Raw genomic sequence first — 15,686 nt, 5'->3', positions numbered from 1 at the left:
AAAACCCACGCTGTCCTCTCGATTTGGCCTCCACGCGCCTGGTCAGCCCTGCCCCTCTCACCTGCTCTCCCTCCTGTGGTGTCTCCTCTGCCGTAGCTGCCCTTCCTTTCTGCCCTGGTGGACCCTGTTCATGACCAGGCCCAGCAGCACCTCTGGAACGCTTTCCCACTTCTGGGCAGAGTGGCTCTGCTGTCTTCACCCCCCAACCACCTGGCCAGGTCTCCAGCCCTGCCCTTCTCACAGGTGTTAACCAAGATCTCTAGCTTAGAAAACCCCTCCCCCACAGTGGTAAGCTCTCTCAGGGGAGGAATCCTATTCTGTTCACCTGTGTACCCTCTAGCACCAAACCTGACAACAGAGCAGGAGCTCAAAAGTGCTGTAAAAGAATGAAAATGGACAGCCCACTCAGAAAACCTAGAGTTAGTGGTAACAGTCATATTAACAAATATTTATGGCACTTACTATGTGTCACACATGGTGTTATGGGTCTAATATATGTTGCTAATAATATCCCCACTTTACAGACGAGGAGACTGAGGCACAGAGAGGTTAAGTAACTTTTCAGGGTCACACAGCTTGAAAGTGGCAGAGCCGGGTCTCAAACCAGGTGCACCTGATTCCAGGACCCCAGCTCCCAACCACTTCTCTATGGCACAGAGAAACCGTTAAAGCCATCCTAGCTTGCACTGGGACACGGGGGCAGGGTGGAGAAGACTGGAAGTAAGAAGCGGTTAAGGCCAGCTGGGGCCATAGGGCCTCTGTGGCTGGGAAGAGCCTGCAGCTTGGGCCAAGAAGATGGAGAAGCCTGGAGAATGAACACAGGGCACAGGCGGAGGGTCCAGTTTGAGAGTCCAGCCCTTGCCTGGAGCCATATGCTCCCCTGCTGACACCCCTGCTCACAGAAGGGCGGGCCAGGAAGGGACCGGAGCAGCCTGAGAAATACACGCCTCCTGGGGATCTTTAATCATTTGAACAGGAAGTGGTATGGATGCATAATTCAGGGCAATGCTGCAGGCAGGCAACCTCTCTCTAAAACCTCAGCTCCTGCTGGCACCGGACACCTCCCACAGCAGCCATCTTCCCAGGGGCACAGTGCCAGGCAGCCCCGCCTGCAGGACTCAGCCAGAGCTCCTGGCAGTGACTAGCCCCCAGCCCACCGTGCAGATTACAACCTACTTCTAATTACAGCTCCTGCCAGGTACCGCTCTCACCTCGAACCCAGACCACCCAATTTAGAAAGCCAGACGAAGCCTCAGATTTGAAGTTTCTCCAATGTCAAATTTCTGAAACTCAGAGCTGATCATTCAACCCCTCTTCTGACCCTTGAAGAACCTGGGACCCCCGACGGCAGGCAGCTAAAGAGGCAGCTTTAGAACCAGCTAGACCTGGGTTCGTATATCCCAGCTCCTCAACTTATTGTGGGACCCTGAACGACTCACTTCACCTTTCGGGACCTCAGGATTGTTGCAAAGATGAAAGGGAATAAGAATACAAAGCAGTCAGCCTAAACTGTTCCTTCATCCCCTCTGTCCATAGAAAGTCACCGGGGCTGCAGGAGAAACTGTGGTCATTGCACCAGAGAGGCCCACACCTGGTAAAGCACCAGGTAGCGGAAAGGGGTCAGAGGTGACACCTCCAAGCGTTGAGAGCCTCAGGATGTCAACATGGTCATGGAGAAGGTGGGCAGGAGAAATGATGCCACCAGGCACTGTGCTAGGTCTTTATATAGTCTCTCCAACCCTCAGAACAGTCCCACAAATAAGGAGTTATGGCTCCCATCTTACAGATAAGGAAACTGAGGTCCGTCCATCATTATCAAGCACCTTTTAAATCATCTGGGCCCTTATTTCTTCCAGTAAAGCCTCAGCCCTCGCCAGACCCCATGGCCTATGTAGGAAGTAAGCAATCATAAAGACAGCTAACTCCAACGAGGGCAGGCAGGTGCTAGGGCGTTGCTGCCCATCTAAAACCCATCTGAGCCAGGCACACAGCGCTAGCTCCTGAGCCCTGCATGAGGTCTCCATCTGAGTCGGGCTCCAGCCTGAGCTCTCACGCTCCTGCCCTTCCTGTGCAACCTGTTGTACTTTGCAACCTAGTATATTTTGATTTTTGCAAAGCATTTGATTCTGGAATCCCTGGTACTCTGGGGGTAGTTGGTAAAAGGTGGATAATCAGCATTCCCTGAACCCCATACCTAACAAATGAGAGTTGTCCACCACGGAGCAGTAGTGAGTTGGGAAATCAAGGTCTCGACCTGGTTTTTAAACACATGAAATCAAAACTGTCGACTACATAGCATTTTGAAGGGATCCCTACCTGCAGAGAAATGACAGTCCTATTTTGTAATGCACATGTTGATTTGCTGTGTAGTGAGGAGATGCAAAATGTAGTTCTGTGGGTCTCAGTCAATGACAGGGTGAGCAGGACAGCCCTCTCCAAGGCCCTGTCCGTGGTCCTGCCCTGGGTTTATAATCAGTCCTGTGGATTCAGACAGAAAGCACCAGCTTCTCCAACCTGAAGGCAGCACAGCATCTGAGAGTGACAGAGGTCGGATTTGAAATTCTCTCTATTTTCTGTTAGAATGGGTTGAAATGAACAAGATGAAATTTAATAGGAATAAGAGCTAAATAACAGGTTTGGACTCAAGAAATTATTGACACAGACAACAGGCCTGCTATCTTCAATGAGTCAGGGTTATTAAAATAAAATAAATAAAACAAAAAGAATTGCATTACAGTAAGAGAGACATTTCTGAAGAGGAAACTGGTTTAAACAAAACAGCAAAAATTGACATTTTAGGGCCAAATAGGGAAATCTGAATAAGATGTGCATATTCAATGAGATGAGAATTTATTGAAGCAGGAAAATGTTGATCATTTACTGGGGGAAAAAAATCAGGTTACAAAACAGAATGCACAGTGTGATCTCATTTTATGGAGAAAATTTATATATGAGAATAGAAACAGCCCTGGAAGCACGTGACCAAGGTGTCACAGGGGGGCTCCCTGGGAGATGGAAACGTAATACTTTTATTTTTATTTGTTCACATTTCTAATTTCCTACTGTTCCTATAAACTGCTTCTGCAACGATATAAGATGGTTTCAAAAAGAAAAATAAAATCACTGACTCTCCTCCAGGATGGAGGGGAATCCTGGCTTGGCAGAGGTTTTTAAGAAAGATCCCTGGGGGGTTCGGTGGCTAGAAACTTAATATGAGTGGAAAGTGTGCTCCAGCATTCAAAGGCAGCCTCCCCCTGAGCTGTCTGCCTGTGTGTAAGGTGTTGGGGCTGGAACAGTCCTGGGGGTCTCCTGGTCCAGCCCCTCTGTGTTAGTATGAGGAAAACTGAGTCACAATTAGTCTATGGCAGCCTCAGGGCCAGAAGCCAGGGTCTGGCCCCCGCTGAGTCATACAGAAATGGCTTGGGGCCTGAGGAATAGGGGGTATTTGGCCTGGAGAAGGGAAAAATGGGAGGGAGGGAGTGGGAAGGAGTGAAGGGGACAGGAGCGCTGTTTTCAAATATTTAAAGGCTGTCACTTGAAGAGAGACCCACATGAGTCCCTGTGCAGGAACACAATGACTAAGTGACAGGCAGGTTTGGCTCTAGAGTGTATCAGTGAACAGGTTCTAACAAAGGAGCTGTCCAGCTCGGGAATAAGGTGGAGGAGGTGTGTTGGGGTCTCTGGGTGGGGATGGCATGGCCTCCTACCAGAGACTGCTACCTGGGAAGCCTTTGTCACCACTGCGACTGCGGTTCTGGGACTCCAGGTGCCAGTCAAAGCCAGCAGCTTCTTCTCCCCTGCAGCCTGTGTCCTGAGAAGAAGGGGCTGGGGCTTTCCCCATGCCAGGGGACTGCTTAGCTTGCCTCAGCAAGGGGAGGGGCCTGGCCTGCCTTTGGGGAAGGAGAAGGATCATGGTGGCTGCAGGAAATGCCCCTGAGCAAAGCCCCGAAGAGCAGGAAGATGGGCAGTGACCTGTAGAAAGACTGGTGGGTTCCAACAGGAACTGCAGTAGTGAGCCTCCCGGAATGGAGTACCCAAGTTCTCAAACTTGACACCTGCCTCATCGTCTTCCACCCACTGCTCCCAGGTCCCCACCATTCCCACCTGTCAAAAAGAAATGATCATCCCCCACGTGCAAATGACAGGGAGGCGTGGATTCATCCTAGCCGTGCCCTGGCTTCTCCCGTGTTCTGAAATGCTAGCTAGGCCTGATCTGTCCCAGGAAGAGAACACCAGCCAGTGCCCATTTGAGGCCCGGGGCCTCGTGCTCCCCATGCAGAGCCTAAGGCCTTACATGGCCTTGGAAATTCACCACGCAGGGCTGCTGTCTCCTGACCATTTCAGAGTGGGCAGTAGCAGGACGGGGGAGATGCTCATCTGCCAGGGGGGTGCACTGACCGCCCCCCCCAGACCGAATCACCAGTCCCTGTGCCCGTGGCAGAGGACACTGATCTGTGGGACATTTATTGATATTCCTCTGCCCACCCCACTGGCAACACCTGCCCTCTGATTCCAGCCTAACAACCAACATAATTCCTGCTTTCCCCAAATAGACACAGGCCCACCACCACAGGAAACATTGCTCAGCTGCCGCTCCCCAAGGTTGGCGGCTCTGGCAGGCCTGCCGCAGCCAGCACAGCTAGCTGCCAGCCAGGCCGGCCCATCGAGGCCTGAATGGGCAGGTCACCAGGCAGGCACTGAACCGAGAATCCAGGATGGCCCACAAGCAGACCCCTTCTTCCATGTTCTAGGTAGGGGGTGCAGTCAAGGAGGCATGGCTGCAGAGCTCCCCTAGTTGTCCTCTCCACCCCTTGGCTAGGCCAAGCAGGGCGCACACCTCCCCACCGCGTCCTGGAATTTGCGCACACAGACCAGGATGGGGAGGGGCAGGGATCCTGAGGCCGGGTTCTGACAGCAACTTCCCTCCAAACACTGAATGGGTGGCAGACGGGTCAGAGGGGCCCGCCGGCACTGCGGGGGAGGGAAGGTGGGTGGAGAGGCCACCCTGGGCGTGACGCGTGACGCTCGCAGCAGCACCGGCGCTCAAGGTAGAGAGCGAGGGTCCCACAGGGCAGGGGAAGCCCCGCGGCACGAGGTCCTCAGTTCAGGCGGGGGGCAGGAGGTGGCACAGGCGCGAGTCCTCCCGGGGTGAAAGCCAACGCCTTGGGCAGGAGCAACGGCGGGGAAGCTGGGGGAGGGGTGACGGAAGGGGTTCCGAAGCCGGCGGGCGAGGGAGGCGGGGGGAAAGGGGGAATGGAGGCTCCGGGGATGGGGCGCGGGCGCCCACCCGCGGCCCCCTTACCTCCTCGCCCTGCCCGAAACGCAGGCCGAGCGCCGCGACGCGATCCACGCGGAGGAAGCCGTCGGGGTCGCGGCCGCACACCTCGAACACCTGGCGCAGGCGGCGCACCGAGCGCAGCAGAGCGGCGGGGGCGCCCGCCCAGCCCGCGCCGCCCGCCATCCGGGTCGGCCCCGCAACTAGCCGGAGCCCCGCGCCGCCCGCCGCGCCTGCCGCCGCCGCCGCGCGCCCCGCGCCGCCGCCGCCATCGCCGCGCGCTCGCCGGGGCCGCCGGCCGCCCGCGTGGGTCTGCGACGCGCAGCCTCCCTCCGCCCGGGGGCGGCGGCCGTGTCAGGCGCGGCGCCGTAGCCCCGCCGCTCGGGGCGGGCGGGGAGGGCGGGCGCGGGAGGCGGCGGCGGCGCGGAGGCTGCAGACAAAAGGAACCGCGCTGCTCCGAGGGGGGCCGCCTTGCGGGCCCGCAGACCCCGCGCTGTGCGAGCCGCCGCCGCTGCCTCAGTTTCCCTCAGCGTAACCGAGCTCGCGTCCGCTGGAAAACCCGGAGGGTGGGGCCGTGACTAGTGCTCGTAAATTCAAAGCTGCCCAAAGGCCCTGCCCCTTCTCTGGAGAATTCAGTTAGGAGGCCTGAGCCTGGGACCACCTGCGCGGGAGTCCAAAAGCCTCTCAGGTGCCCTCAGGCTCCATACCCATGGCCAACCCATTTCTGTGCCCTTTGTACCTAGTAGTACCGAGCGCAAAGTGTGTCCTAGCCTGTTCGATTGTTACATTCATCTCTAAGGAAGCTGACACCCAGAGAGGTTGAACTATTTACCCTAGGCCACACAGCTTGTGAATGGCAGGGCCAGGATTCCTATCTAGATCCATCCCGATCTAGACTGGATAAGAATCTTGGCCCTGCCATTCACAAGAGATCTGGATGGGTCTAGATGGATCTAGACTCCCTACTCTTATCCTTATCTAAGCTGCCTCGGAAAGAACAGTCTGCAGGGGTAGGACCACACAGTCTTCCCCCAACAGCACTCTGGGGCCAGCTCTGGGCTGGGGAAGGGTGCAGAGAGGAGGAGCAGGGACCCTGGGGCAGGGGAGGTAGAGAGAAGACCAGGGGCAGGCAGGAGGAAGGGAAACCAAGGCACTTCCACTAGGAGTGCCCATTGCAGGGCCCAGCCATACCCAAGGGAGTTTCCCTCCCTTCCCCTGGGGTCCCACCCTCACCTCTCCCTGGCAGCCGTGAGCCCAAGCTCAGAGCCCAGGACAGACTCTCAGCCCTAAGGACCGGCAGCTGCCTCTGGGCTTGGACCTGAGCTTCCCCCGGGTAGTGCTCAGCTGAGTCTTCACACAGCTCCTTAGGATGACATCCAGCCCTGCCTGTAGCCCCTGCAGAACTTGGCCTGGCTCTCCTCTCCTCCCTTTACCTTTTTGCTCAGCATGCCACACCCTTGTGGCACCAGTTGTCCCCAACCGAAAGACAGGCCTCCACTGAGCCCACCCCCACTTATGCTTTCTAGCTCAGGCCAGACGTTTCCTCCTCCAGGAAGCCTTCCCTGATGGTACTCCATCTTGCCTATTAGTCTGAGTTCTGATCCTTCCCTCCAGATACATATGTAGTTTTATAAGTCTCTGGTGGGGTACCCATTTCTACAACCATGCTGGGAAACCCTCCAAGGCAGAATGTGTCTTAACCATGTTCTTTTCCCTGATCTCCAGCCAAGAGAGGGTCCAGAGGAAGCCCCCTCCTGGAGATGCTGGGGCCCTGCTTCATCAGAAGCCAAGAGCAGTGCAGGGACTCAAACAGGGAGTCCATGGTGGACTGTGGCCCAATTCTGCAGATGGTCTGTGTGGCCTCCCCTCTCTGGGCCTCAGTTTCCACCTCTGTGATCTGCTCAACTCCAAATATATCCTATGCAACAGCCACCATGTGGCTTCTCTGATAGAGTGCTAAGTTCCCTTTTCTCGAGTCCCAGCTCCAGGGATGAACTTGGCCTTTAAGCTGCCCTTCACCTTGACGCTTTAATTCCTACAGGAACACCTCCTGGGAAGAGAGATTTGTGAGTTTGAGGGTTGGAGAGTCCAGGATGTGGGAAAACAGGAGAGGGGGAGCCATGGAGGCTGGGTGGAGATGTTTTAGGAAGAATGGGCTTCTCTGCTATCTGGCTGCTCCTCAGCAAGAAACTAACATTTCTGAGTCTCAGTTTCCTCATCTGTACAATGGAAATAATAATGATAGTGGCTTCCTTAGGGATGACTGAAGATTAGAGCTAATGTATTCAAAATGTATGCATTACTTCCCCTTCCACCTGTCCAGTGAAATGGAGGAGGAAGTGGAGGAAAAAAATCAGGAAGAGCTGGGGGGAAGGGAAAAGGCTGGCTGCTGGAGGTCCAGCCAGTCTCTTGCTGGCGGGAGGTAGGGAGTGGAAGCTAGAGGCTCAAGCCTGTCCAGGGACCCTCACATTCATCCCTGCGAAGTCCACTCACGCCCGTTCTCTCCCACCCATGAGGCTCAGCTCAGCAAGGAGATGGGCAGGAGCTGGGGCTGCCCCCTGTTGGGAGCTGCTGAAATGGCTCTCAAATCCCCCAAAACAAGGGCCAGGGGAGCTGGGAGACCTCACCCTCCTCAGCTGGCAGAGGTACGGGGCCTCAGATCTGAGTGTGAACAAACTCCAGGTGAACCCCACCCAAACCAGATTTATGGTTCTTCTCCCAAAAGACAGCATCATGTCAAATTCAAAAGTTCCCTCCTCATTGGAGTCCTGCCTGACCCCTGACTCTCCTTGCCCAGGTCCCTCTGCAGTTTTACTGCTGTTGGGTGATGGTTTGATGCCGCCTGCCTCCCTCACCGGACATGAGCTTGGAACTGGTTCTATGTCTCACCACTGTGCTGCGGGCGCCAGCAGGGCAAATCACAGGCACCCTCTCTGGGTTGTCACATTCTTTTTGTTGAGTGCCTGGGTGATGGAGAAAGGAGTGCAGCCACAGCCTCTGTCCTTGCTGAGCTGATAGCTGGGCAGTCACAACACAGTGTGATCTGCGCTGAAGGCCCAGGCTCTGGGAGCTCAGAGGGCCTGCTCAGTGTTTAGAAAGACCCTCTGAGATGGTGCGATTTCCAAGGATCCCAGGTTTTTAGAGGTGGACCTGGGACCAGATCCCCAGAGCTCCCAACCCCTTGATCTGAGAGCTCCAAGTGCAGCCCCAGCAGATGTGGCAAGAGAACACTCCCACCGGGGCCCAGCTGTGAGCTGGGAACATTGGGGTTGAGGAGGTTGTCCCAGGGAGGCAAGAAGCCCGGGGGTGGGGTGGGGGGGACAGCTAGAAGGCTGGCAGCCTCCCTCCTTCCTCCCCTTTCTCCAGGTGATCTCTAACAGCTGCAGCGGCCTCATCTGGCATATTTGGACAACATACTGGAGGGAGCAGCTGGGATTCTGGCTAATTCTCTAGAGAAGAACAGAGGCGTTTGGTCAGATTGATCCCCTACTGAGAACCCAGCTCCTGTTTCCTGTCTCTCCTTTCTCCTATCAGGATGCATCCCAGCTCCCTCCTGCCTCCTGCTTGGGGCACTTTTTCACTCATACCCCCTCCCCATCCCACTTCCTCTGACCAACTCCAGTCCCTCCAGATTCAGTGGAAGTGGCACCTCCTGCAGGACGCTTTCCTGACCACACCCTCCCCACGTCCACGGCCTCTCCCTTGTGCTTCTGTAGCATTCTGCGCAGAGACGTGACAAGTGCAGAGCCAGCCTGCAGATGGGGATAAGGCCGTGGTGAGCGTCAGGGGAGTTGACCTCTGTAAATGTCAGAACATTGCCATAGGGAGTAGTAAGTGCTAGCCATGTTGTGACTCTCCTGACATCTCTTAGTCCTGTTATTTATCAAGAGCATCTGGAAGTAGGTATGAAAGGTCACACAGTGACCCCAAGGGTCCCTGAGGGGAGGGACATCTGTGTCATTTTTCTTTTGATTTTCTAGTTCCCGGCTCCTAGTACCATGCCCAATACACACAGCTAAGGTCAGTGAAGGAGCACATTAAGGAAGGAATGGGCATCTATGGCATGGTGGACTGAAAGAAGGCCCCCCAAAATGTATCCGTGTTCTAATCCCTGGGACCTGTAAATGCTACTTCATTGGAAAAAGAGTCTTTGCAGATGTGATTAAGTTAAGACTCTGGAGATGAGACTATTCTGGGTGAGCCAGGTGGGATTCACAGTTTCTTCCTGCTCACAACCTGCTGGGGTGTTTTTTTAACCATGAATAATTATCGCTCTGAAGAGGAAGAAGGTGGTGTGAACCCATTTGCCTGCTCACCTGTCCTAAAATACTCTTAGCCGGCAGAGACAGGTGCTGGGGGTGCCGAGGACCCTGGCAGGACTGGGGTGTGTCCAGGGTGAGCAGGGCATATGGAGACCTTGTCCTTCCTTATGGGGAGGGATGCTCGGGAAGCCAGAGGTTTTACCACCATAGGTGCCCACCCAGAACCTTCTCTGACCCTCAGACGGTAGCAGGACCAACTGATTACTAACCTTCCTTCCAGGATTGCAGGAAGAATGCCAACCCCTTACTTATTCTACCCAACTGGGCTCCACATCTTTTCATCAGACAGAAATGGCTCCTAAAGGTGGCTTCTGGCCAGAGTATTGGCAGTTACCTCTCTGTTCCTTATGGTTTGATGTGTAGTTTCCTGCCATGGGACCCGCCAGCTGCAAGTCCACTTCTGTCCATTCCCCTGTTTCCAGCGTCCTCTGCTGACCCCTGCTGCCAAAAAGAAAAGCTCTTGTGTCCTCTGCATGGGCAGCAAGCAGGCAGGCCCTTTCTATTAATAGTTTGCTCCCAGCCAGCGCCTTCTGTTCTGTAAGACACAGCAGAACAGTAATGCAATCTACTGTCCCACCCTTATTGAGCACTTACTATCTTCCCGGAGTTGTGTGGCATGGGCCTCAGTTCCAAGACAGTGACTCAACATGGAGTTGATCAGTGAAATGCCCAGCTGGTCTTGCACAGGTAGTTCCCTCTGCCTGGAATGTCCTCCCTTCCCCAACCCCGTAGCCATCCTTCAAATGCCACCTCCTCCACGAAGCGTTCTTTGGTTGCCCTCACTGCTCTGCTCTTACAGAACTCTATGTGGACTCCCCTAGATTGTTTTCATGATGCTCAGGGATGCGCTCCCTACCCGCTGCCCCTCCTCTTGGGCAAAGTACATTTCCCTCACCTTAAAATAGAGTTACTAATAGCACCCCCTTGTGGGGGCTGTTGGAGACAACAGGGGTGATGCGGAGAAAGCCCTTGGCGCAGTGCTTGGCATGCAGTCGGCCTCAGTAAGGGGTCACCAGCATCGTTACAGAGGCCAGACGAACGGTCTCTGCTGAGGAAGAAGGAGGTGGAGATGAAGCTGCCAAGAGCTGAAGGTCCTCCCTTCAGTTGGGCCCCCAATGGTAAAATCTGTAAAAAAAAGGTACGTGTGTGTTTGCACGCGCACACGAGACGCCTGAATGCATGTGCACAGCGTCCCAATGGAGTCAGCCGATGAGAGCATCGCCCTGACATTGACATCAACTCTCCCTTCTTGTCCTTGGGACGATCCCTTCAGCACCGTGGTCCTGAGCCGCAGGACGCAGAGGGTCTGGGTCTTACCTCTCTGACCACTTATTTCTCTAGACTATAGATTCCGAGACGTGGTATTAGTGGGGCAAATTAGTGGTGTGGACGTTCGTAAGGCTAGTGATACGGAAAGGTGAGGCCACGTGCACTAGTGAGCCCATCGCACCCACAAGTATTAGTTAAATACATCTCTGCTAATTTGACAGATGGAAATGGTATTTCACTGTTTCGGTTTGCTTTTTTTTTTTCACGAAAGTGTGATGACTTTTTCCATCAGATAGTAATTAGCAATTGGTACAGTATTTCCTTCCTGTGGATTCGCCATTTATATATTTGTCCATTTTTTTCCTACTTGGTTTTTTTCTTAAAATAGATTTTTATGAACTCTGTAGTGAGAGCAATTTCCCTGTTTGTTGGCCTTTACATTTTAGATGTGATTTTCTTTCTTTTTTTTTTTTTTTTGACACGGGGACATTTAAATTTCTTAGGTAGTCATCTTAGAATCTTTAGGATTTCTTCCAGGGCTTTAGGTCTACACGTCCTTCCCCGTCGTGGGAGTGGTTAATGTTCTGGGCCAACGCTTCCAGCTCTCCTCCTGGATAGAAGAGGGCGCTTTCTGACCCTTGTGAGTTTGTGGCACTGTGTGACAAGTCCAGACAGTGACTGTGAGCAGAAGTGACTAAACACCTGGCCTCAGGTCTTTCCAGATGCTGGGCATCCAATCTGGTAGCCAGCCACTAGCCACATGTAACTATTTACTTTTCATTTAAATTAAATTAAACTGAAAAAGTCAGTTCCTCCGTCTCGGTAACCACATTTCAAGTGTTCAACAGCCCCATGTGGCTGGCGGAGGCCACCAGATTGCATAGTACAGGTGTGAAACCGTCCCATCGTCCCAGCGCTGGGCAGTACGGCTTCATCTCTTCCTTTGCACTTTGACCATCGGGGCCCCGAGAACAGTGTGAGCAGCGCCCCCTGCCGACCACTGGTGGACATTAGCTGAGGTAAGAAAAACTTTTATGGCTTTTAAGCCAATGAAATTTGAGGGTTAGCAGTGGTTTTTTTAAAAAACAAAATAAAACAAACAAAACACCCCATAGCATAATCTGCATCTTTTAGCCTGTTTCATTCTACTTATCTAGACTAATTACCATTACCATAGTTTTACATATTTAAAAATTTCTGTTTTATCTAGTAGTGGAAAAAAAGTTTCTAACTACTCTCTTCATGTATTTCTTCTTGGCCATGCTTTCTTGTTTATCCTGCAAGGTGAACCCTTAGATCATTTTGTTTGGACACACTGTCTTCACAGTCCAAACACACTGTTTGGAAACACTGATTGGAATTGTGTTAAATTATCACATTCATTTAGGAAAAACTGGAACTCTGCAATACTCGGTGTCCCCATCCAGGACCGTGGTTTCTCTCCCCGTTTGCTCGGCTTCTTCCTGCCCAGCCCCCACCCATGCCTGTCTGCTGAGCAGCACTGTGTCGGCTGAATCAGCAGCAACAGGAGGAAAATAAGGACAACGCAGTGGCTTTTGTAAAGCAAAATTAATTCGTTTTAAAGAACTATACTTTATCCTGAAATTCCCTCCCTCTCTCCTCTTTTGGGAAATGGCCTTTCTATTATAAAAGGACTATTATTATTATTAGTGTTTTTTTTCTAAATGCGCAAGTTGACAAAACACGTCTTGGAAGTTTTACAGTAACGTGAAATCTCAAAGTCGGAATTAGACTTTTTAATAGGTCTTCAAATAAGTCACTTCCAATTTGGTAGGGATTTTGCATGGAGTTGCTATTGTGAATGGGGTCTTTCTTCTATTAAATCTGTATGTAGTTCCCTGATAATATAGAGCCTTAAGTGTTATTCAACCACCATGTACTGAACACCTTGAATAAAAGGCATGGCCCCTGCATCTGGAAGGACCAGAGTGTAACCAGGGAGTTCGGAAGAGTTGACAACCACAACAATGTAACGAGAAACTGTTGCAGGACCAAGAGAAGGGCTCACAGGACAGCCCACTGCAATCAGAAAGCATTTCCAAGAGGTGCTGATGCTGAAAACAAGGGGCCTAAGAAATGTTTGCTGGATGAATGATTCAATGCTGCTAACTCAAAAAGGCTCAGTATTTTGTTAATGAAAAACAATTTTTTTGGTCTCCTGTAGAATCCTAGATACGAGTATGCGTGGTGGTGGTGGTAGTGTTTTTGCTTAAGTTGTAGATCACCTAATTCCTTTGTGTCTTCCACTCACAAATTACCAAGCTGGTGAGAGAGCATCCCTCACCGTCAATTTCTCATCCTATTTTGACTTTGGGCCAGACTCAAAGATAGAGGGTCGGTTGTCTTATTTTTGCTGGTCTGAGACTAAGGTATGTCTTTATGGAGTTTTTAAATGAAGAAAAATAGGTGCATTCCCCAAGGTGGGACAAAATAATGGAAGAAAATAAGAACAGAATGAGCCAGTCGTCTTCCTGGTGTGCTGCTTTCTGCCCAGACATATCTCTGCTACGCGTGCTCTCTGGGCCATGTCGTCGCCAGCCTCGGTGACTTCCTCCTGTACATTCAAGTCTCCACAACCCTATTTTCAACTGCTCAGTGGACATAGTTCCACCAGGACAAAGTCCTTGGTCATTTTTCAAGATCCAGCTCCTCAGTCACCAACCCTGCCAGTCACTGTGCAACCATCCGAGAACCTAGTCCACATATTGGGACACTGTGGTCAATGGTTACGTGGCTGTTTTTCCCACTAAATTGTGAGCGCATAGAGGACAAAGGCAAGCTTCTTTCTTTCTTTCTTTCTTTCTTTCTTTCTTTTTCTTTCTTTCTTTCTTTCTTTCTTTCTTTCTTTCTTTCTTTCTTTCTTTCTTTCTTTCTTTCTTTCTTTTCTTTCCTTCCTCCCTCCCTCCCTCCCTCCCTCCCTCCCTCCCTCCCTCCCTCCCTCTCTCTCTGCATCAGCAGTGCCTGGCATAGGGCTCGGCACAATTATAACCAACTGAAAATGTTTCTTTGGACAAAGTCAGCTGAGGTTTCATCTGTTGACATTTTCTTCCCTTAAAAATATTGAAGTTGGGCAATGGTCTCTGGACTTCTGACCAGGAAAGGGCCTGTTCAGACTGAGTCCGAGTTGTTCCAAGATTGGTGCCTGAGAAGCCTCAAGCCCAAAGAACACGCCAGGTGGCTGAGTGCGAGACACAGGTTTACTAAGACTTACTGCCTGGGACAGTCTCCGGTCGCAGCCGGCCAGAGGGGTAGCGATCCGCACGCAGGCAGACAGGTGCAGCAGGACAAAGCATTCTGCGGGAGAAATCATCTGCAGGCCCGCTCTTGTTCACACAGCCTCCCAAGAAGCCGGGGGACCTTGACTGCGGGCCAGTGTTCGGAACTGGGTGTCTGATGAGCAGCGTCCCCATGGAGCTGGGAGACCTTGATCGCCTGCCAGCGCATCTGCCTGTGGCCCAGGTCCCTGCAGGGCCCTATTCAGATTCCAGTGTGACTCCCTTATTTTATATTGAGGAAGTGGCCCCTCTGGGGGGAAGTTCTGAGCCCTGTAACCCCATAGGCTTCACATTTTCCTTATCATAACCAGCTTGATTCTCAGTATATGGTAAAGGATCTAGAAAAAATGGGCAGTATGACCTTTTGGGGGTACAGGCATACCTTGGAGATATTGTAGGTTTGGTTCCAGGCCACCATAATAAAGCAAGTACTGCAATAAAGGGAGTTGTAATCTTTTTGCTGGTGGAGGGGCTTGCCATCAGTTTGTAAAAAATGCAACACATGTGAAGAGCAATAAAGTGAAGTGCAATGCAATGAGGTGTGCCTGTCATTCAAAAAGGGTAAAGGTAATTTGGCCTAATTTAGGTAAAATGTAGGAAGCTGCTTTGGGAACTTTAAATATGCCTACACACAGGTATGTAAGGTATGTATAAATGTATACACACACAGTATAAATGGATTTTTAGAAGGTACTTTTGTAAAAAGAAGCCAAATCGATTAAAATGACAATTCCACATTCATGTGATGACATTTCCACTTACGATTAGCCAGTTGTCATACAGGATGTCATGCGGGCTCTCTGGTCCTGCTCTCCACATAAGAACACAGGACATGGTGAGGCCAAAAAGGAACACCCACGGAGCCATAGCTAGGGGAGTCACACCACTATAGTCTTGCTGGCGGCTGGGTTGGAGACACAGGAGGCAGGAGCCACACGATCCACAACCCGCCGTCCACTTGTCTCTGCCAACCAACCTCACTTGCTAGCTGCAATCCGCCTCGCTGCAATCTGTAATCCACACTACACCACTTCACGCCATGCCAGGATGCCACACCACCACGCCACGTTTGCCAGCTTAGCCACGGCAGTTCTATCAGTGGTTAATGGCTAACCAGTAACAGCCGATGGCCAACTAGTCACAGCTGATGACCATCTACTACCCGAGCCAGCACCTTTCTATGTGAGGCCAAGAGCCTGGAAACTGCTCTCTGGGACTCTGTCCCCACACCAGTACTTTTAAAAGAACACAATGGGAGAGATTCAAACCAACAGGGACCATGTTGCTGGAGTCAGGCCTCATAGATACAGCAATGTAATCACCAATTGCAGCTAACAGAGCCTTAAGTGGAACTGACTTCAGGGCAAAGACTGAGTTTCTAATGAAGATAGGCCCTTGAGAAGTCGGAGGCCACTGTGCTGGAGGCTGTTCTGAGCTGCAGTGGGGGGTGGGAAGTGGGGGCGCAGCTCAGCTGGTTTCCTGATAGAGATGCAGGGAGAATTAGGGGTGAGGGGGGGCTTGCCT

At 52.1% G+C, this 15,686-nt stretch overlaps 1 protein-coding gene across 1 annotated transcript in view; it reads right to left on the bottom strand.

Annotated features, from left to right (window-relative positions):
- The window catches only part of RAB11FIP4 (RAB11 family interacting protein 4), a 95,707-nt gene extending 90,110 nt beyond the window's left edge, over positions 1–5,597 (bottom strand). Inside the window, exon 1 of the mRNA XM_074320770.1 lies at positions 5,303–5,597. Coding sequence (XP_074176871.1) covers positions 5,303–5,461 — 159 coding nt within the window. The 5' untranslated portion in view covers positions 5,462–5,597. The remainder of the gene's footprint in view (positions 1–5,302) is intronic.
- Positions 5,598–15,686: the final 10,089 nt, after the last annotated feature.

Source organism: Rhinolophus sinicus, linkage group LG15 (assembly GCF_036562045.2).
Source record: "Rhinolophus sinicus isolate RSC01 linkage group LG15, ASM3656204v1, whole genome shotgun sequence".
In the NCBI taxonomy this organism is placed as follows: domain Eukaryota; kingdom Metazoa; phylum Chordata; class Mammalia; order Chiroptera; family Rhinolophidae; genus Rhinolophus; species Rhinolophus sinicus.
The sequence above is the reverse complement of the archived record's forward strand: the minus strand, read 5'-3'. Positions and strand labels throughout refer to the sequence as shown.